General features: G+C 34.5%; 1 protein-coding gene across 1 annotated transcript in view; it reads left to right on the forward strand.

The window, feature by feature from the left end:
- The window catches only part of Dock3 (dedicator of cytokinesis 3), a 656,066-nt gene that overhangs the window by 393,793 nt on the left and 238,479 nt on the right, over positions 1-23,794 (forward strand). The window contains exons 7-9 of the mRNA XM_077793451.1: positions 12,083-12,167; positions 17,623-17,664; positions 18,506-18,660. Of these exons, the coding sequence (XP_077649577.1) occupies positions 12,083-12,167; positions 17,623-17,664; positions 18,506-18,660 (282 nt within the window). The remainder of the gene's footprint in view (positions 1-12,082; positions 12,168-17,622; positions 17,665-18,505; positions 18,661-23,794) is intronic.

Here is a 23,794-nt window from a genome sequence, read left to right on the forward strand (position 1 = left end):
CATCTGCATAATAACCATTTTTTTGTTTCTTGAGATTAACAGTTAATTATTTGAAAAAAATGAATATTTGAATATTTGGCCTTAAATTTATGTAACTTACATATTTTGACCCATTGTGCATTTGTAGATTCACTCTGTAAGTAAAAATTATTAAAATTATGTGGGGTAGAAATGAGCACTTAAAAGAGTGTGTTCTTATATTTTTAAGCATTTCAATACAGGTTGGGCACAATACAAAACTGTGTACAAATGAGTCATTATCTCTATCTACAAGATCTTATATAGAGAATAAATCAGTTAATTTTACTCACTCCAAAGAAAATTTGAAGTAATTTGATTAGTACCATAATTTTAATTTATTAATTTAATATTTTTAATACCTTTCATAAAACTTTTAAATTTCCTCTTTGTCTCTTATTGTATCACTACAATAAATACAGCATAGTTAATTTAATGTTGCAATAATCCAGGACTGACACAGACTCTACTTCAGAAATATTAATAGTAAGTATTAATGGTTTATTGAACACATATACTACATCACTTTTCATGGACTCAATTAAATTCTTTGTTATAATGAAATGCTACTATACCTTTGTAAGATAAGAGCTCCATTTAGAAAATTGATCTCTGACTTAGAAAAATATATAAGTAAGAAATAATTATATAATTTATAGAATTTATATCTCTTCTTTAGGTTAAAAAGTGCTTATTTGAATAAAATGAAACATAAGGTTTTATTGAATTAAAATGTTTCTATACATTATGTCTCAAATGAAATAATTTTTATCTGTATTTGTGAACTCACAAAATTTAAGACAAATCACTAATAAATTTATAATTCTAGTTCTTTTATTATTTCTTTCCTTCACTGTCCCGCTATCACTTTTCTCCCTCCCCCTCTTTTCTACTTTGTCTTTCATATATTCATCTGTCATTCATGTTCTTTTCTTCCCATTAAGCTTTTATGTCCCTCATCAAGGTAATTGCTCTTGGACTAAGCAACACAAGCAGTGGTTTGGTTTGTAATGTGTAGAAAATATCTCCCAATGAGTTTCCCTGAGATTTTCTTTTCTTTTTTTTTTTTTTTTTTTTTTTTTTTTTGCTAGGACCTGGAAAGGTTTATGGCTCAGTACTTTCTTTTAAGGTCATGTTGATATTTTGTAGCTTCAGGACATGTGAAATTAGCAGAAATTTTCAGTGACTCCTCAGTTAAGGTTCTTCTGATACCTAGTGGTATACTCATCAGTTAATATCTTGCTCTATTCCAGCAGTCTGGGATGGCTGGATGTGTTTAAAGTGTGTATGTCAAATTTTATGTTCAAATCTCTCAATTTCTCTTTCTTTCTACATCATCTCCCCCTCTACCTCTCCCTCTCATTCTATCTCTAGATTAGCTCATCATTATACCTTGTAATTAGCACGGTGCTTTGGTAGGTATACTTGGTAGGCACTATGTGAATGTATTTGATAATAAAATTGGTATGTTTTCATATCTGGTGGACACTTTTAACCAATTTGTATTTATTTCCTTCTGAATTGATGTAATTTCATCTCTCAAACTATTTTGACTTGAAATTATTACAATCCACTTATAGCCCTTGGTACTTAGCTTTCACAGTTATTAGTAGAAGGGTAGCAGGTATAATGCTGCAGAGGGAGATAGTCCTAGCTTTAAAAAATCCCAGCTCTGCTACTTGGAAGCCTAAAGGAGGAGGATCACAAGTTTAAGATCAACCTGGGTAACTTAGAAAGACCCTGTCTAAAAATTTTTAAAAGCGAGTGAGCGTGCGAGAGAGAGAGAGAGAGAGAACTCGAGCGCGCCCCTGAGTGTTGGGAATATAGCTCAATGGTGGAGTATCCCCGAGTTCATTCTCTGGTACAGCAAAAAAAACTACTTTTCTAACTTCTTTGAGCTCAGTTTCCTCAGAAAATGAATCTAATACTACCTATTCCTCATAGTACTTAAATACAACATACATATAGCATCTAGCCCAAGTAAATGTTTGGTACAATGAAGCTATTTTAATTATAGCTTTTTATATGTTATTAAATAAATATTCTGTATTTTCATTGGTATAGTTATTATATTATATATATGCTCTCTATATAAGCATTAGAAAAGGCCACTGCCCACAAGGAATCTTAATATCTCCATTCTTTCTCAACCAATTCTGGAGAGAATTAAGGCCTAATACCCTACAGCATCCTTTGAGTACAATTAATTAACTTCACATTATTTTATGACTTATGTGAATCATATGAGGAACCTTAGGAGAAGAGAGAAAATAGAATATAGAACATTAAAAAGAAATGTAAAGTTTAAAGAATTTTGTTTTGAGATCCAGAGCATCAGAGAGCTCTACCTATAAGAATGTAATGTCAGGGGTATGTCTCTTATGCACTGCTGTGTTCAGCATGAGCCTAGCATGGAGTAGGTTAAATGAAAATGTCAGTAATTTTGTGAAGACTGTTCACCTAAGCAATTAGGCTATTTTTGAAAATTCAAAATTCAAAAATTAGATAACTTTTGAATATGTGGCTGTACATAAATGCTTGCCTTCTGTTTTATCTGAGTTTTAAATTCAGACTCTGTACCTCTTTTATCATAATCCCTTTCCTTGACCTTGGGAAGTCAAGCCCAGTGGCCCAGACCTATTCACACCAGCCTCTGCAGGGCCCAGGCACACAGCACACCTGGTCCACCTCTCCCCTAGTGGGGCAGAGACCACCAGAGCCTAGCCTTTGGCACATGACCACCCCTTCTGACCAGCAGTCTACCATGGGAGGTCAAGTCCATCGGTCCAGATACACTCACACCAGCCTCTATGGGGCCCAGGAGCACAGAAGACTAGGTTTACCCCTTTCCCAGCAGGGCAGACACTCACCAGAGCCTAGCCTCTTGTGCAGGGCTGTCCCCTGTGACCAGCAGACTGCCGAGGGAGCCAAAATCCAGCCCAGACCACCCACATTAGCCCATGTAGGATCCAGGATCTCAGTAGGCACGGTTCACCCCTCCCCCAGCAGAGCAGAGACCACCAGAGTCTAGCCTTTGGTGCAAAACTGCCCCTTCCAACCAGCAGACTACCACAGGATGTCAAACCCAGCGGCCCAGATCTACCCATTCCAACTTATGCAGGTCCCAGATCCAGGATGCAGCAGCATCCATTGAGGTACACCAGCAGGGTCTGGAAGCCCAACATCAAGGTGAGGTACTGAGAATCTGTACAAGTACTACAAAAATATAGGAAAGAAACTGTAATATCTCAGATCCACATGCAAGAAAAGAAGACACATAGACAACATGAAAAAACAATGGAGGAAAATGCTCCAAACAAACCAGAACACTATAATAACAGAACCTATGCACAGCGAAGTTGATGAAATGTCAGAGAAGGAGTTCAGAAGGTTCATAATTAAAATGATCTGTGAATTAAAGACCTAATTGAGCAAATACAAGCAAAAATCGATCACTCCAACAATGATATAAGACAGCAAATACAGGTAGCAAAAGATTACTTCAAGAGAGAGATAGAGACCCTGAAAAAAAACAACAGTCAGAACTCCTTGAAATGGATACAATAAATCAAATTTTAAAAACTCAATAGAAAGCATAACTAATAGTCTAGATCACTTGGAAGAAAGAACGTCAGATAATTAAGACAAAGTTTACAATCTGGAAAATAAAGTTGACCACACAGAGAAGAAAGTTAGAAACCATGAACAGAACATCCAAGAATTATGGGACAGCATCAAAAGACCAAAATCTAAGAGTTATTCGGATACAGGAAGGCACAGAGTTTCAAACCAAAGGAATGTACAATCTCTTCAATGAGATAATATCAGAAAATTTCCCAAGCATGAAGAATGAATTGGAAAACCAAATATAAGAGGCTTACAGGATACCAAATGTACAAAATTACAACAGATCTACACCAAGGCACATTATAATGAAAATACCTAGCATACAGAAAAAGGACAGAATCTTAAAAGCCGCAAGAGAGAGGAATCAGATCACATATAGGGGGAGACCTATTTGTAGCTCAACCCAGACCCTCAAAGCCAGGAGATCATGGAACAATATATACCAAGCTCTGAAAGAAAATGGATGCCAACCAAGAATCTTATATCCAGAAAAACTAAGTTTTAGATTGATGATAAAATAAAAACCTTCCATGATAAACAAAAGTTAAAAGAATTTATAACTAAAAGGCTGCTCTACAGAACATCCTCAGCAAAGTATTCTGAGAAGAGGAAATAACCCTGAATGTTAATAGCCTAAACTCATCAGTCAAAAGACATAGGCTAGCTGACTGGATTTTAAAAATAAGACCCAATAATATGCTGTTTCCAAGAGACTCTCTCATAGGAAAAGACATCCACAGACTGAAGGTGAAGGGTTGGGAAAAATCATACCACTCACATGACTTGCAGAAGCAAGCAGGGGTTTCCATCCTTATATCAAATAAAGTAAACTTCAAACTAAAGTCAATCAAAAAGGATAAAGAAGGACTCTACATACTGCTCAAGGGACCCATACACCAACAGGACTTAACAATTATAAATATGTATGCCCCAAACAACGGAGCACTTATGTTCATCAAACAACCCTTCTCAAGTTCAAGAGTCAAATAGACCACAACACAATAATTTTGGGTGACTTTAACACACCTCTTTTATCACTAGATAGATCTTAGAAACAAAAGCTGAACAAAGAAACTATAGAACTCAATAATAAAACAATAACTTAGACTTAAGTGACATACATAGAATATACCAATGTTCAACAAGAGAATATACTTTCTTCTTAGCAGCACATGGATCCTACTCTAAAATAGACCATATACTACGCCACAGAGCAAATCCTAGCAAATATAAAAAAGTAGAGATTCTACCCTGCATTATATGAGACCATAATGGAATGAAATTATAAATCAATGATAAAATAAAAAATAAAATCCACTCCAATACCTGGAGACTAAATAATATGCTACTGAATGAATAATGGGTTACAGAAGACATCAAGGTGGAGATTTAAAAGTTTTTAGAGGTGAATGAGAACACAGATTCAACATACTGAAATCTCTGGGACACTATGAAAGCAGTTCTAAGAGGAAGTTCATTGCATGGAGTTCATTCCTTAAAAGAAGAAAAAGTCAACAAATAAATGACTTAACACTACATCTCAAAGTTCTAGAAAAAGGAGAACAGATCAACACCAAAAGCAGCAAATGACAGGAAATAATTAAAATCAGAGCTGAAATCAATGAAATTGAAACAAATGAAACAATTGAAAAAATTGACAGAATAAAAAGTTGGTTCTTTGAAAAAAATAAACAAAATATCCAGACCCTTAGCCATGCTAACAAAGGAGAGAGAAAAATCACTAACATATATGATGAAAGAGGAAATATCACAACAGACCCTACAGAAATACAGAAGATAATTAGAAATTATTTTGAAAACCTGTACTCCAATAAAATAGAAAATATTGAAGGCATTGACAAATTTCTAGAGTCATATAATTTGCCCAAACTGAATCAGGATGACATACAGAATTTAAAAAGATCAATTTCAAGCAATTAATTAGAATATGCCATCAGAAGCCTACCAACTAAGAAAAGCCCAGGGCCAAATGGGTACACAGCGAGTTCTACAAGACCTTTAAAGAAGAACTAATACCAATACTCTCCAATTTATTTCAGGAAATAGAAAAAGATGCAGCACTTGCAAACTCATTCTATGAAGCCAACATTACTCTGATGCCAAAACCAGGCAAAGATACATCAAAAAAGAAAACTTCAGACCAATATTGCTAATGAACATAGATGCAAAAATTCTCAATAAAATTCTGGCAAATTGAATACAAAAACATATCAAAAAGATCATGCACCATGATCAAGTAGGTTTCATCCCACAGATGCAAGGTTGGTTCAACATATGGAAATCAATAAATGTAATTCATCACATTAATAGGCTCAAAAATAAGAATCATATGATCATCTCAAAAGATGCAGAAAAAGCATTTGACAAAATACAGCACCCTTTCATGTTCAAAACACTAGAAAAACTAAGGATAACAGGAACATAGCTTAACATCATAAAGGCTATCTACACTAAGCCTCAGGCCAACATCCTTCTAAATGGAGAAAAACTGAAGGCATTCCCTCTAAAAACTGGGATGCCCTCTTTCACCACTTTTATTTAACATAGTTTTTGAAATACTGGCCAGAGCAGTTAGACACATGAAAGAAATTAAAGGGATACATATAGGAAAAGAACTCAAATTGGCATTTTTTGCAGATGATATGATTCTATACCTGGAAGACCCTAAAAATTCCACCAGAAAACTTCTAGAACTAGTAAATGAATTCATAAAAATAGCAGGATATAAAATAAACACCCACAAATCAAAGGCATTTCTGTATATCAGTGACAAATCCTCCGAAAGGGAAATGAGGGAAACTATTCCATTTGCAATAGCCTCAAAAAAAAAAAAAAAAAACCAAAAACCTTGGGAATCAACTCAGCGAAAGAGGAGAAAGATCTATATAATGAAAATTACAGAACCCTAAAGAAAGAAATCAAAGAAGACCTTAGAAGATGGTAGATCTCCCTTGCTCTTGGATAGGCAGAATTAATATTATCAAAATGATCATACTTCCAAAACCACTATACAGACTTAATGAAATTCCAATCAAAATTCCAGTGACATTTCTCATAGAAATAGAAAAAGCAATCCTGAAATTCATCTGGAAAAATAAAAGACCCAGAATAAAGCAATCCTTAGCAGGAAGAGTGAACCAGGTGGCATCACTATACCAAACCTTAAACCTATACTATAGAGCAACAGTAACAAAAACAGAATGTTATTGGCACCAAAACAGACTGGTAGACCAATGGTATAGCATAGAGGACACAGAGACTAACCCACAAAATTCAATTATATTATATTAGACAAAGGCACCAAAAACATGCATTGGAGAAAAGATATCCTCTTCAACAAATGTTGCTGGAAAAACTGGAAATCCATATGCAACAAAATGAGATTAAAACCCTATCTCTCACCATGCACAAAACTCAACTCAAAATGGACCAAGGACTTAGGAATACAACCAGAGACCCTACATTTAATAGAAGAAAAAGTAGGCCCTAATCTCCACCATGTGGGATTAGGCCCCAGCTTCTTAAAGAGTCCTGGGGCACAGGAATTAAAATCAAGAATCAATAAATGGGATGGACTCAAGCTAAAAAGTTTCTTCTTAGCAAAAGAAACAATCTGTGAGGTGAATAGAGAGCCTACATCTTGGGAGCAAATTTTTACCCCTCAAGCATCAGATAAAGCACTAATCACTAGGGTATATAAAGAACTCAAAAAGCTAGACACCAAAAAAAATCCAATCAATAAATGGGCCAAGGACCTGAAGAGACACTTCTCAGAAAATGATGTACAATCAATCAACAAACACATGAAAAAATGTTCATCACCACTAGCAATTATAAAAATGCAAATTAAAACCACTTTAAGATTTCCTCTCACTCCAGTCAGAATGGAAGCCATTATGAAGACAAACAACAAAAAGTGTTGGCAAGGATGTGGAAAAAAAGGTACACTCATTCACTGCTGGTGGGACTGCAAATTTGTGCAGCCAATATGGAAAGCAGTATGGAGATTTCTTAGAAAATTGAGAATGGAACCACCATTTGACTCAGCTATCCATCTCCTCAGTCTATACCCAAAGGACTTAAAAACAGCATACTACATGGACACAGCCAAATCAATGTTTATAGCAGCACAATTCACAATAGCCAAACTGTGGAGCCAACCTAAATGTCCTTCAATGGATGGATGGACAAAAAAAAATGTGGCATATATACACAATGGAATTTTACTCAGCAATAAAAGAGAAAAAAATCATGACATTTTCAGGTAAATGGATATTGTTGGAGAAGATAATGCCAAGTGAAGTTATCCAATCCCCAAAACCCAAATGCTGAATGTTTTCTTTGATATAAGGAGCCTGATTCATAGTGGGATAGGGAGCGGGAGCATGGGAGGAATAGATGAACTCTAGATAGGGCAGAAGGGTGGGAGGGGAAGGGATGGGGCATGGGGTAATTAATAATGGTTGAGTGTGATGTTCATTATTATCCAAAGTACATGTACGAGGACACGAATTGGTGTGAATATATTATGTATGCAACCAGAGATATGAAAAATTGTGCTGTATGTGTGTAATAAGAATTATAATACATTCTCCTATTATATATAAATTAAAAATGAAAAATAAATAAATTTTTAAAAATAATTTCTTTACTTTAAGCCATATTTTGATTTTTGGTAAAAAAACACAGTGGTAATAATTATAACAGCAGTTGTGTTTCCCAATACCAGGCACTGTGTTTTACCCAAATTAGTCCTTGCACCAGCCTTGGTAATTGATCAGACAGTGTGGCTTGGTGGAAGAGCCCATGCCCATGATTACTTTGTTTCTCTGCCTCCTTTTGCTATAGAAGGCAATTGATCATTCCCTGCATTTATTGTTCACTATTCTTGGAATAAAGAATATTCTGGTCACTATCTCATAGGAATTAAGAGCCAGAAACCTCTTTTTCAGGGTAATGAACATGGATTGCTTCTCAGTATGCAACATCTATGCCTTCTTCCAAGTAGGATAGTCACCAACTTGATTTTTGCAAGCTACTCTTCCTTCATTGTAGATGGTATTAGTAGAAGGAATTTAGTCTTCAGTTTTTACCAGATTACCCATTAATCATTCTCTTATTTATAAAGATAGTAAGATCAAGAAATTGAAAGGTACCATGCCCCACTACTTTTAAGAGAGGGAAAGCACTCTGCTCTCAGGGGAGAAACCTTGATGAATAAGAATATTTGTTTTTACTCAAAACTACTGTACTCCCTGCATCCAGCACTGTTGGTCTGGTATGTTATAAGACCTTAGAAAGTATCTGTGATATGGTTTGATGTGCATATGTGTAGAAAATTGACTGGAAAAGCAAGCTAAGAGGATCATAATGCTAAGACAGATTTTGTGTAGATGTTAGACAGGCCCATAATTGTGTGTGGTACACTATGACAGAGCACATACAGTCAATTCCAACCCTACTGACTTGAATGCCATCTTGAGTTTTTGTAAATTGTTATGTCTAAAACATCTATTTTGATTTTGATTGAATAATTTGTTCACTTCTTTGTTTCTGAATTATATTACTTAGACTACTCCATATGCAGTTGGCCCTCTATATTTGCAGGTTTCATGGCTGTGGATTCCTTATTCATGGATTCAGCCATCTATGGTTGGAAAACCTGTTTTAAATCACAAATTGTCTTTTTTCTTGTCATTATTCTATAAACAATACAATATAATGTCTGTTTAGCTAGATTTTACACTATATTAGCTAGTATAAGTAATATAGTAACGTTTTTAGTATACAGGTGTATGCGTATTAGGTTATATGCAAATACTGTTGTGCCATTTTACACAAAGCACCTGAGTATCCTCAGATTTTGGTATTCATGCAAAGATCCTGGAACCAATCTCTCATGAATAACAAGGAACAACTATAAATTTGGGGACCACCAGTGGTTAACAAATATGTGTGAAAAGTTGTCCTTTTGTTTAGAAAAATTTAAATGGCATGCAATACAGATTTGGAAAACATTTTAAAAGATCGATTTTATAATTTGTTTCCTAATACAAATATTAGTTTCAATTTAATGATCTTTATACTTGTGTTCACATTCATATAAAAGTATTTTAAATATATAAGATCATACCTACAGAATTGTTTTTATAATATAAATTGCTTTCTATGAAAAGCAGGGTAGAAAGGATGTGCTGTAGCTCTTTTTTGCTCTCGATGGACACTATTGCCTTTACTTGTGTTAGAACTCAAAAGCTTGAAATTGTTTCAGAGATATTAAATTAACTAATAAAAGGTAATAGAATGAAGTCTTTCTTTGTTCTAAGAAGGCAGGATCTTAGTGGTAGAAAAATAAAACTCTTACATATTTAAGTGCAATAACTTCAATAATCAGATTCAACAGCATACCATTAAGCTGTAAACTATTGGGGTTAGAGTCAATAATAATCTACTAATTTCATCAATCTGTGAGGGTTTGTGTATGAGGAGGGGTGTCATTTAGTACACCCCACTTCCTTCTTAAAAACTCCAGGTTTTCTTTTAAAAGATAATGCAAATCACCCTTTAATTATACATGTTATATATTATATGTATTACACAACCCTTGCATAAAGGATAATGGAAGTTATCCTGAGTTTTTTTTTTCTTTTTTTGGTATCAGGGATTGAACTCAGGGGCACTTGACCACTGAACCACATTTCCAGCCATTTTTTATATTTTATTTAGAGATAGGATCAAACTGAGTTGCTTAGCACCTCACTGTTGCTGAGGCTGGCTTTGAACTCACAATCCTCCTTCCTCAGCCTCTTGAGCTGCTGGGATTATAGGCGTGCGACACCATGCCCAGCCTTGAACTTAATTCTTAATCATGGTAGTCAGGCTAGGGATGTGGCTCAAGCAGTAACGCACTCACCTGGCATGCGCGGGGTGCTGGGTTCGATCCTCAGCACCACATACAAATAAAATAAAGATACTGTGTCCACCGAAAACTGAAAAATAAATATTAAAACATTCTCTCTCTCTCTCCCTCTCTCTCTCTCTCTCAAAAAAAAAATCATAGTAGTCATTTTAGCCTAGGCTATTATAGTATTTGCTTCTACCTTCCTCATATAGGTTTGATTTTCCATTTTTATTTTACTATTTTACTGCAATTTGTTTAATCTTTTCCCTATAAGTAGGGTGCAGATTATAAATACATTAAATCTCATTTTGGACTGACTTTATTATATTTATTTACTTATTTATTTACTTAGTTACAATGCTGGGGATTGAACCCAGGGACTTTCACTTGGTAGGTAAGTGCTCTACCACTGACTTCCCAGACTGCCTTTATTTTAAATGGTGGGAGTTGTATGTACAGAAACTGCCTACAAATTAATTTTGTTAGCATATTCTAAAAATAGTTCATAATCTAATTAAAAAGAGAAATGTTTCTCTTTTCAAATTCCCATGGAATACTTTTTCCAGACTCAATAACTTATAACCCTTGTTTTGGAGTCAGGTAGTCACAGAGCATCTCTGAAACCCTGATCAGAGGAATAAATCTTCATCTCATAAAAAAATCAATTTCTCTCTCTCTCTCTCTCTCTCTCTCTCTCTCTCATCTAGTGTCTTAAGAAATTTAAGAGATCCACAAACCTCTAACTCCACTGAACTTCAGATTTAGAACTATTATCCTAGAATTGTGAGAAAGAAGCTAACATCGATTGAACATAAATTATGTACCATTTTGAAATCAAGTTCTGGCTGTGTCCAGAGTTATGTCCTCTACCACCCAATCAACCAATAATTATCATTACTTCTTCCAGTCCTAAATTATATTTTATCTTCTAAATATTGTTGTCTTGAGTAGTAATGCTCCTTGGTTAAACTTCACATTAATATGATATTAGTGCTAATGCATGGTCAGGCCTTTACCAATGTCAGTATTAATTAAATTGAAAATAAGATAAACTCAACCAAAATATACATATCTTTAAGAGATTATTTTTATGTGTTGATTTTGAATTCCAAATCTACTTGAGCCCTGAATAATTTTTTCATCCTAATGAAAGTAATACATGACTGATGCTTAAGCATACTAGTAGGATGGGGGAGAAAGAAAAAAATTAAACATATAAAGAAGCCATCCTTAATGAATTCAGGCACTTTATTATAAACGTGATACTGATTAGAACCTTTTTATCATCACAAGTGGAACTACTTGATGACTGGAATTTGTCAGCCTTAAAGTCCCTAGCCTCATTTATTTATTCAAAGGTGAACACAGTTAGATGATGCTGGATGAAGGCATGTCCCTGCTGGGGCAGTCTGTACCTCTGTCTACAACATCATGACAGATATAGGTTCCCAGGCATATAAAGAAAGATGAGTACTATAGACATAGAATGATAAGTGTGGTCTTTCTCTTTACTAGGCATTTGGGCCTGGACCTGGTACCTCGGAAGGACTTTGAAGTTGTGGATTCAGACCAGATTAGTGTCTCAGATCTTTACAAGATGGTAAGAAATCTAAAATGGGGTGGCTTGTTCTTGTATACCTCTTTTTTTCTCCTTTATTTTCCCTGATTATTCTATAAAACAATATTTCTAAAAACTTTCCTTATTCTGACTGTACATATCATGCTTGGTTTACAAATGGGAATACTATGTAGAGATGCTGGGCTTACTACACTATCTAGGGGTTACTTCTCTGTTGATTTTGCTCTTTGTTTTCTTTCAGCCTGCACTAGTTACTAACATTATGCTTCCTATTTCCTTCTTAGGAATAAAGGTGGTTGAAGCTGGAAAGAGCCAGTTATTAGTTAATGTGGTGATTTTTGAACCTGGAAATAATGTACCAATCTTTCCACAGGCAGAGACTGATAGATGCTTAGATGTCCAATAAAGATCTGTTGGGTTGAATGATGATCATGATTCAATTTGGTAGGCTGGATAAGAAGTAACTAAAAGAGAGATAGAACATTTAAAAGTGAAACAAATGGCAAAAATGTAAAGTGATAGTTAAGCTTAGATTAAGGGCCTGGGTATAACCTCACATGTTGAGTAGTATATTCAGTGAGTATATATTGATGAGAATTATAAGTTTTAGGATCTCTTTAAGAAATATAATGTTTTAGTGAACATAGATGATACCAAGTATTATGCCTGGTCAAGGGCAAAAGGAAATTTGCCTAAATAATATACAAGTAACATATTTATTGCTTCTATATGTTTACTTCTGTATATTTATTAACATGTACAAGCATTTGCTTTAACTGCTCTCTGCAACATAATAGGAGTGCAATATAGAGATTAATGATGAACAAGATTTATTCCTTTCCTCAAGAATCTCATCATCTAGTGTTGGTTTCTAATTTTTTCTCTATCAGGAAGGATCAGATGATATTTTCTCCCATGACTATGCAAATATGAATTACATACAGTGTTTTACAATCAGTTTTAGAGGAATTGATGGATAGATTTCCCAATGCTTGTTGCTGAAACCTGTTCATGGATTTCTCCCATTGAGAAACTGTACTCTAGTAGAATCAGTAGACCACAAACATGCATTTGCTGCATAGCGTAATTAAGATATACACTAATGCTATTAGAGATAGTGACTGATTTTCTAAGGGTATGAAAAAAGCAGGAAAAACACTTCAAAATGCCACCAAGCATAGGGAAGTGGCAGTTCCAGGAAATATAATGATTTTTATAATTTTGGCATTAGATACTATAGTAAATGGGACATGAGGCAGTCCAACAAGAATGCAAAAGCTTTGCATGTCCCAAATTAGACTTACTCCATTAGTCTGGCAGAACCGTGAGAGTAACATGATCAGATATGCGTTCCTGATCATAAAATGGAAGCAAGGAGCAGTCATTAAAGCACAAAATCTTAATTTCAGTACTTTGGGCTAAAGCTGGCCTAGTGAAAGTAGTAAGAAGTTATTGGATTCTGAATATATTTTGAAGTTAGAACCAATCAGAATTGTTGATAGATTGTATTGATATACATGTATAGAATTAAGGGAAAGGTCATAGAAGAGTGATTGCTGAGTTTTTGGTCTGCCCAACTAGATAATAGTGAAATATATGAAACAATGTAGAAGAAGCAGGTTTGAGAGTTGAGCAGTGGGAACAATAGATCTAGATATATTTTTTTTCAAGTTCAAGATGTCTTTTAGACATTCAAAAGCATGAATGAAAGTCTGTAGTTCCTGAGATAACTTTGACAGTTTTAGAGTCATCAGATTATATATATATATATTTGAAGTGATACGACTGGATAAAATGATCACTCATCTCCTTAAAGTTCTTTATACTGAAACCCATTGATCAAAAGACCTCACACAGCACTTCTAGATAGCTAAGCATCAACAAACAGAAACCTAAGTGAAAGTTAGCGACCACAACAAACATCTGAAAGCAACTTGGAAGAAGCAGGCAGAAGAAATCAGTGATTGTTGTTTCTAGAGAAAAAGGAGGAAATAATGCAACAATGAAGCAGCTCCAGAAATTTAAAAATTAGATAACTGGAGTAATGTGGTATTAAGGTTAGAAGATAAAGAAAATCTTCCTGAAAACAGAACCACAACAAAATTAACAATAGGAGAGAAAAGTTTTAAAAACTAGAGATACTATCTAGGACATCCAGTACATAAATAACAGAGTTTCAGAAGAAATAACAAAGATACAAATAAAGAGAAAATTATGGAAGAAATCATATTAAAAATATTTCCAGAACATATATTTGAGTCTCCAGATTCAAAGGACCAATAGTATTTGGCATTTGATTCTAAATTTTCAGCTCACTAGAAATGGAGAGAGGAGTTAAAAGCTTCCAGAGTCATATACAAATGACTTGTTGAAAGGATAACACTTGGGGCTTCCTAATAGCAACATTAAAAACTGGAAAATATTAAAGCATTGTATGCAAAATTCTGAGGGGGAAAAATTCAACCTAGTATTCTATATTTACTTAATTACTTTATTAATCAAGTAGGAGAGTAGCCTAAAGAGAATTTTCGTCATTCAGAGTTTCAAAACACCAACTACTTTTAACCCCTTTTCAGGAAAGTATTAAAGAATAAATTATTCCTTTAGAATGAAGGAGGAAAATACTAAAGAATAAATTATTCCTTTAGAATGAAGAAATAAATCAAAAAACTACTATATATGTACCCTCAATGTTAGGGAATCTGATCCAGATGATGGGTACAAAGAATTCTGAGGTAAGTAGCAGAGGGAAGTCCTAGGATGACAGTTGTGTAATAGGCTTAGAGAATAACTACTGAGAATTGGTCCAGATTAAAGCAGAAAGGCAGAAGACAGCTAGGAAGGGTATCTCCAGGAGAACAACTTGGCTTCACAGATCATCTAACAATTTTCACCATGTGCAAGATGCTGTCCCTAGACTTTTAGATTAATGGGGGACATAGAAAAAGGGCCTTCTTATCTGCAGGTTCCATGTTTGCAGATTCATTCAACCTTGACTCAAAAATACTTTGGAGAAAAATTATGTCTGTACTAACTATGTACAGACTATTTTTCTTATCATCATTAATAATAATTTCTAAATAATAGTATAATCACTATTATATATAACTTTTAAATTGTATGAAATGTTTTAAGTAATAAGAGGTGACAAAACATACAGAAGGATATTTGTAGGTTGTATGCAAATAAAAGTTTATAAAAGGGACTTGAGTATCCATGGATTTTGATTTTGATACCTGGGGGGGATCCTGGAGCCAATTCTGTGTGGATAATAAGAGGTGACTATAATTTAAAACAAATAAGTATATCCAAGATGAAAGTGGCAGAAGAAAAGAAATGTAATTGTACTACATGACTTTTCTCAGCAGAGAACAATATTTAAGTTATAATAATATAAGTAATAGTTTAAGAGTTTTGAGATATTAAGAACATAGGTGAAGGGAAGGGGATATGTGCAAGAGTTAAAATCCTCAACGTCCATTATAAAAACCAATGCATAATTCTAAAGCTGGATAAAGAGAGATTGATATAAATATAACATTTAGAAAAATTTGATAAATTCTAGGAAAAAAACAGTAAAGAGTTGAAAGTACTTATCTCCAGGGAACAAGACAGGGTAAGCAGAGAACTGATAATTTTTATTGCAAGCCATTAGGGTATTTAACTTTATAAAATATGTGCTTTACTTTATTAAATTGACATTTTAATAAAGTATGTTCATTTATCAAAAAAGCCTAAAATCTAAACTAGATTGGAAGTTTCCCAAAATGTGACACCTCTATAGTCTGCAATGATATTTGTTATTGTCAATGGGATGTTTTATACTAAAGTTAGCTGTTTTATAAATTTCTGTAGATAGTATTAACTGAAAACTTACAACTAGTAAGTTCTGTAGTCATTTTAAGAGTTAGTCAATAAATATACTTAAGAAGAATGACTTAATGCAATCCCTTAATTTAAAATAAAACAATTTATTTTAGTCTGATACCATTCCAGTAGGATCTAGTCAGTAAATCATAGAAAACCCAATTTGTATTTTGAAAGCCTGATTTTGTTTTGTTTTTTTAAGTTTGTCTTTCCCGATGTTTGTGATAAAGCCTAAGGCCTCATACTTGCTAAACAAGTCTCTACCACTGAGCTGTACACCCAGACCTAATTTTTTTGTCAATTTCATGTATGTTTTCTTTTGTGTATATACATTCTATGTAATAGTTTACCCAGATGTTATACATTTGACTTTATTATATTAAATATGTATCACGGGAAAATATAGTCCTATGAATGAACATCAGTACTACTTAATAACTAGCTAATATTGCTAATAATGCACATAGATATTTAATAATTAGTAAATATAGCTAGTGGGTTACACTTAAATTAGTATTTAATTTTACTTTGGTTTTATTGAATGTTAAAGGTATGTATTGGGAAATTAAATGAAGGCATTCTTACAACCACTCTTCTTACCCATATGATATGAAACTGTATGCTGCCCCACACCTATAGGGTCCAAATGGCAGCCACATAGAAACTCTCATTGTTGAGTTTTCCAATACGGGGCAATAAATATTTGTGAACTCACCATTCTTCTTGGCCAGGTTTTACTTCCAAATATGGCTTTTCTATAATAACTAGTTTTAAAAAAGAAAGCCAATTATAGTAATAATAAAATACCAGTTATAGAGAATAATTATCATTCACTTACATTCTGGGTTAATCTGCACAAAACCCTATGAGACTAAGTTAGGCACAAAATTTTATCCTCAGTTTACACATGAGAAAATATACAGCCATTAAATGGGACTTATGATTCAAAACTGGTTTCTTGACTTCTGTACTTAGGTCCCTAACTGCTATATTATACTGATTTCCATTATGTAATTTGAACCTCACAACAATATTTTGAGGAAGAAAAGACCAGTTCTTATCTGTTTTACAGTAGAAGAAAATACCTCTAGGATAGAGTTAATGATTTGTTTAAAGTTTCACAGCCTATGAATGGCATAGCTGGAATTGGAATCTGCTTCTTTTAACTTCAGCCAATAGCAATGGAAGAGCATGAAGAAATCTTTGGGGAGGATCCCCTTTTTTTTAAAGGGCTTCAGTGTGGAAAGTCTGAAGAAGCCTAATCAGGCAGTTCAGAAAATGGTAAAGTGTGGGAAGACATTGCCAAAGAAAAAATCTAGTAGCAAGCACCCATCTGTGACTTGGTTTGTACTCAGTGATAGAGAGCCTAGGGTTTGAATGCAGATTTTGCCAGCTTCTTATTGTGTGACCTTCAGCAAATAACTTCCTGTTCTTAAACTTTCATTGTCTCCATCGAATATGAATAATGATTATCTAACAAAGTTATCAGAATTAAATGATCTCATGAAGATAAAATGCATAGTAGACTGCCTAGCATATAGAAGGTACTTAATAAAAGTTAGTTTCTTTCCTAACAGAGTAAATCTTTCTTTTCTCTTTCTTTCCATAGCATTTGTCTAGTAGGCAGAGTGTACAGCAGAGCACATCCCAGGTAAGCAGCTTACCCAGACCTCCCAGTCTTTTCCCTCAACTTTCTTTTAAGAGATCATAGCATATGAAAGCACCAAGATATGATAGATACCACTGACTTCTTGAATGTGTGGTAACTTTATTCTAAGCAGCCTTTACCTCCTAGCAGATTTTACCAGTCTCCATTCCAGTGTGCAAATTTATATAAGCACAATTAAAAGAAAGTAGACTCAGACTAAAATGAATTCATTTAGGAGAAAATAAAAATGTTATGAAGAAAGGTAAATAGTTACACCTTGCCCTCTTCTGGCCAAATCCAAAGAGCAAGTGTTGAGGGGAAAAATTAATGCCCAGTGCTTTTGCCTATTTTAATTAGGAGGTATTTTGTACTTTTAAAATGAACTGATATTTGGGTCAGGGCTGTGTTATTCTGGTTGTGTCTTACTTTGCCATTGTCATGTAAATATCATGAAAAATAAAATGCAAAATGAATTGCACTTAACTATTCAAAAAACAAATATTTACACCTAATAGTGTGAATCAAGTACATTAGGAAAGCATCTCTAAAAAATGATGTTAAAAATTGTTCCATGGAAAATTTAGATTTGTGACCTAGTGGAGATTTGAGTTCACTTGTAAATTGGAATTCTGTTCTCTTATCTCCTTCACTCTCTCCCAGCTGCTTGCTTGCCCATCTCAATCCAAGTCTATTGACATAGCATCCCTTACTGGCAGAGAAAACATCTCCAGTCTCTCTTAAATACTTCCCTTCATTAGTATAATAAGACTTAGTAATTTAATTTTTATTTTTTAATAATCAATATAGTGAATAAAATAATGTGCTCTTTTACCATCCTCATTAGGTAGATACGATGCGCCCTCGTCATGGGGAAACCTGTCGGATGCCAGTACCACATCACTTCTTCTTCAGTCTAAAGAGTTTCACCTATAATACCATTGGGGAAGATACTGATGTCTTCTTTTCCTTATATGACATGAGAGAAGGCAAGCAGATCAGGTAAGTTATTGGAAGTTTTGGTGAGGCTGAGGCTCTGTATTAGGATGGCCTGGGTCTTAGGCATCTCTGACATTCAGAGAAGATAGATGCACAGAGGAGGCAAAGCAAGATGAACTAGCTTTGTCTTCTTGTCTGGAAATTTGACTTCAACTCCCAATGTCCCTTGAAGTCATCTAAACTATATCCTATGTGGCTTCTATTTTTCCCCTCTGCTTATTTCAATATAGACACTCAAAATTGAATCTTGACTTTTACCACCTCAGGGAAAGAAATATATGCAAGTGTTCAATTCCAGAGAAAGAGCAGAGGATAAACAAAGCAAGGCAACTGTAGCAAAGATGCCCAACAGTAGAGTACAGGAAGTCCTGAGCCCTGGCTTGATGCATGTAAGTGAGAGAGTTCACTGGGAAAGAGGCTGATAGTGTTCTGTCAGAAGGCAGTTCCAGTCTTTGATGCCATTCCAACACTGTGAAGGAAGAGTGCCTTCTGGGAAGAAGGGAAAGCTGGGCTGCTTTTGTTCTTTATGCCTTAGATTGGAGAAGAGGTAGCAAAGGGCTGACATGCAATGGAGTATATATCATGGCAGAGCCCTGGAGCTGTTAAACATGAAAACTTTAGCAGTGCTTTTTTCCTTGAAGGGTGGGGAGAATCAAGGAGACTCTTTAGGCGTCCCTTCTAGAGGCCACAGGTTGTGCTGTGAGCTCTGTAGCTAACATGAAATTTTTAGAGTTCAAATATTTCTCTATGGTTAGCTTCTAACTAGGGCAGAGAGAAAAATCTCAGATTATTTATGTTGTTTGAGAACTTGTGTTAAGAGTGCCTTATGTTTTTTTCTTTGTTTTTATTTTTCTTACTAAAATTCACTTTTCCAATTGTATGTTACACATGGGAAAATTTAAAATGGAAGTTGTAATAGTACAAAAGAAAAACAATTATTGTGCTCCAGGACACTGCTAATCTTAATGAAAAAAAAAACTAAAGCACTGTGTTTAATTTTGGCATTTGGAATAAAATTATACACTATTGATCAGGGCATTAACTTTCCTTGTCATCAATATCTAATAGTATGTGCCCCTGGGAAAGATGTTATAGAGAAAATAGTGGGGTGCATACAGGCAAGACTACATACAAGAGCTGTAGATTCTGGCTGCTCTTATTTTTCTACTAGACCAGAGGTTTATTATTTATTTGACTAATAGTAAACTTTATTATTTATTTATAAAAGTGTAAGAGTCCTTTCCTGCTCTTGTAAATTTTACAAGAAAGTCTAATATATGAGACAGAGGAAATAGAACTATTTTAGTGTTAAGGGGAGAGGAGTAAATAACAGAAATTTCACTATGCCCCATCTCATCCAGTACCCTGTGGAACCACTGGAAGTCCATGGATTGCAGTTTGAAAACTGGAATATATTTCTTTGTCATCTTTGAGCACAGAGACTCTGGCTTCTCTTTCCATAATCCCAGCATCTTGCACAGTGCCTTGTGCTCAGTAAATGTTTTACCAGATGTACTTACTAGAGAAAATACAAATCGAGCACAGCCACCCCAGTATTCTGATTTGTAATTTGTCAGGGAAGTCATCAGTGGACCAACTATTTTATCTTTGAATTTATTATTTATAATTTAGCCTTAAAAACTATAAAGTATTTTAAAGAAATATAAAATTTTTTTGTAGAGCTGCTAGAAATGTTTAGATCATTTAAAAATTTCTTGATAGTCAGATGAGGGATGCAGCTCACTGGCAGAGTACTTGCCTAGCATGTGTGAGACCCTAGATTTGATTGCCAATACTGTAAAAAATTAATTGATTTTTAAAAATTAAAATAAAATAAAAATTTCTAGATATTGAAGAGAAGTATACCACTTTCCCACTGTAAAAGAAATTATAAAGTCCTTAATTGAATGTTCTTTATTTTTTTAGTTTTCTTAAACTTAATTTTAACAGTAAACTAATAAGAAACTTTTACATCTAGATCTAAAATCAACAGATTATCTTTCTTTCTTCTATTAGCATTTGGATAGCTGTATAAACCCTCAAAAATTCTAGATCATTGAACTACTGTTAACAAAGAATTAGGGTTTTCTTATGGTTAGGTTATTAAATTAGTCATGTATTACTTTCTTGAAGCAGTTTATGAGAAATCATTAAAGGTTAGTGATATATCAGGTGTTCAGGGTATTGACACAGAATGTTTAATTATATCTTCTCATCAAGATGTTCGCTTAAGGAACTGGGGATGTAGCTTGGTGGTAGAGTGCTTGTCTAGCATGCATGAGGCACTGGGTTCAATTCTCAGTACCACATAAAAATGAATAAATAAAATAAAGATATTGTGTCCATCTAAACCAAAAAATTGTTTAAAAAGAGGTTCTCTTGAGCATCTGTCTTTTTAACCAAATAGTGCTTGTCTAACCTCTAATTAAATGGTGCTAATCTAGTTTTCAGCATTTCTACTATACTTACCTCTGTGCCAAAGAGCACATACATGTGGGCAGAAAGAGATAATTAAAGAGAAGAGCAGATATTCTTCCATTTTGTCTCATTGCTGATTTCATATGCAAATCTGGAAGGGTTAAAATAAAAGACACTGCAAAATCATACAGTACATCCTAGTATAGGTTAACTGATAAGTATTAGACAATCAGCAGAAGGGAATATGCAGCAGCTAGCAGGACCTTGGTTGCTTAACTAGCATTTTTGACATTTCATCATTTAGAATAGAATCAAATATTTGGTCATAAAATCTAAATCTCAGAGACCTCTCCCCTGAGTTTCAGGCCCTCATTTCCTTTTCTCTACCAGACATGTGCCTTTGGATGTCCCTGTCCTGCAGGGTGCTTAGATCCTGGGGAAAAGGTTCAGGACTCTGGCAGTTGAAAGAAGATATAAGGTGCAGTTGGAATTGAAGACATGCTTTATTTGAAGGTGGCAATAGCTGCCTATCTTTGCAATAGGCCTTTATCATGTGTGAGCCAAAGAAACCCTGATGCCATTGGGTTATGTGAGTGCACATGCACAAGCAAATATTTATAATCTTGAGTACATATGCTGAATCATGGTGTTTATGACCTTGACTGTAAACTAAAACATAGCAGGCCAGAAGTCTTCAGCAAGGGAACTTAAATATAGCCATCTTGGGCCTGTCCCCACAGTCCCTCAGACATACCTATCTCAATATATAAAAACTGAATTCATTTTCTTTGCTTCACACATAAACTTTTGCCCATGTTCCTTAAATCAGGTAAAAGACATTATCATTTGCTTAGAGAGCATCTGAAACCTTGGAATTGTTGTAAGCTCCTTCTTTATCTCTTTCCCCTCTCTGTTAATCAGTGTCCTTTCAACTTCTGCTTCCTAAACATCAACCAAATCACTTCTCCTATTCCATCCTCATTGTTATCCAAGATCCTTCATATTTCTACCCAAATATAGACTCCCTGAATCTACTTTCTTCACACCCTGAGTTATTCTTCACACCATACTTCTCTTTTAAAAATGTAAACTGTTGGTGTTAGTTACCATTTATGCTATAGAACTTGCTGTTTAACATTGTGTAGAAGGCCTGGCTTATGACTCTACCTAATTCTCCAACTTTAAAATAAATTCAATTTAAATTTGGTAACTTATTTGGCTTTCTCTAAACTTGTTTCCCTACCCCTTCTTGATTTGATGAACTTCTGTCTGTTCTTTAAAACTCAACTTGTTGAAAATTTCCTCAAAGTTTGTGAGTAGAATCAAGCCCTAGGAATTGACTTTGCCCATGTTTACTCTGTACCTAGCTTTATTTCATTAGTAGATATTACATTGTGATTGTGCACGTGCCTATAGATTTTCCCCCTTAGAATGGGACTTCCTTATATATTTCTTGTGCTATTTTCCCCCCAGTGATAAGCATAAGACCTGGAAAAAATTTTGTTGAGAAATTAAATTTAAATAAGCCTTTACTGAGGGTCTCTCATTGAAGGACCCTTCAATATCTGCTAGGTCTAGAGATTAAAAAGAAGTTCCCCTGTTTCTAAAGAGATCTAATAGGACATTACAGTGTTCCCAAAAGATGTGATACATGTTCCTGACTTTAAATAACAAACCAGCCAAGTGGAAAAGTCAGATAGTAAAATATCTTCTTGACATGTAGCAAGATTTTAAGTGCAATAAGAAATCAGGAAAGAAGAGAATCATTGAGGACAGAGAATCTAAAAAGGGGTTTGGAGAAGATGGAAGTAGCTAAACTAAAGAATGGCCAGGATATAGGATGTTAATTTATTTATTCAAAAAATATTTGTTAATATTTTCTGCCACTTATTATGATAAGTGCTAGGTATACTAAGGAGAACAAGAGAGATACCTGTTTATCTGCCTGGAGCTCATGGTTAAACACATGATCACATAAATAAGTATATAATATGAAAATTATGATAAGTGCCATAAAGATAAATCTTGTATTATGTCATGAAGACCTTATATAGATAAAAATAGGTAAGCTCTTTTGGCATTCAAGCTAAGCCCTAAAGTGTGAGGAAGCAAAGAGGGAATAATGGGTTCTAAGCTAAAGGTCTAGAGGTAAGAGAAAACTTGTTAATCTCAGAGAACTGAGAGGAGGTCAGTATATCTAGAATGTAGTGAGTGAGATGAATGGGGATGTCATAAAGTGATCCAAGAGATAAGCAGAGGCCAGCTTATGCAAGGCCTCATAGACATTCAGCAATTTTGGATTTTATTATAAATTTAAGAAGAGAAGATATACAAGCATGAAAAGTAACAAAAGCAAAGTCACGAGTCAAACAGTAAGGACATAAATGTATGTGTGCAGAAAAATAAGAGAGACTATTAGAGCTAGAAAAACCATGTTGACAATAAAATCTAGGACTCTGAACTTATTTCTTACCCATTTTTGACTGCTCAACTCCTTGAATGTAGAAAGAGTTCAGTGTTTGGTCGCAAAATAAAAGCTACAGCAGTCTGATACATCCAGGACTACAAATGTAGGAATTCTGGGCAAGAGAAAGAAGAAAGAGAGAAGAGAATATGGGGAAAAAATAAGAAATAATCACTGTAAACTTCCAGAATTTGTTGAAAAACTGTAAATCCACGAAGTTCAGTGAAACTAAAGTAGGATAAATGTAAAGATAGC

The sequence above is a fragment of the Urocitellus parryii genome, chromosome 2, assembly GCF_045843805.1.
Source record: "Urocitellus parryii isolate mUroPar1 chromosome 2, mUroPar1.hap1, whole genome shotgun sequence".
In the NCBI taxonomy this organism is placed as follows: Eukaryota; Metazoa; Chordata; class Mammalia; order Rodentia; family Sciuridae; genus Urocitellus; species Urocitellus parryii.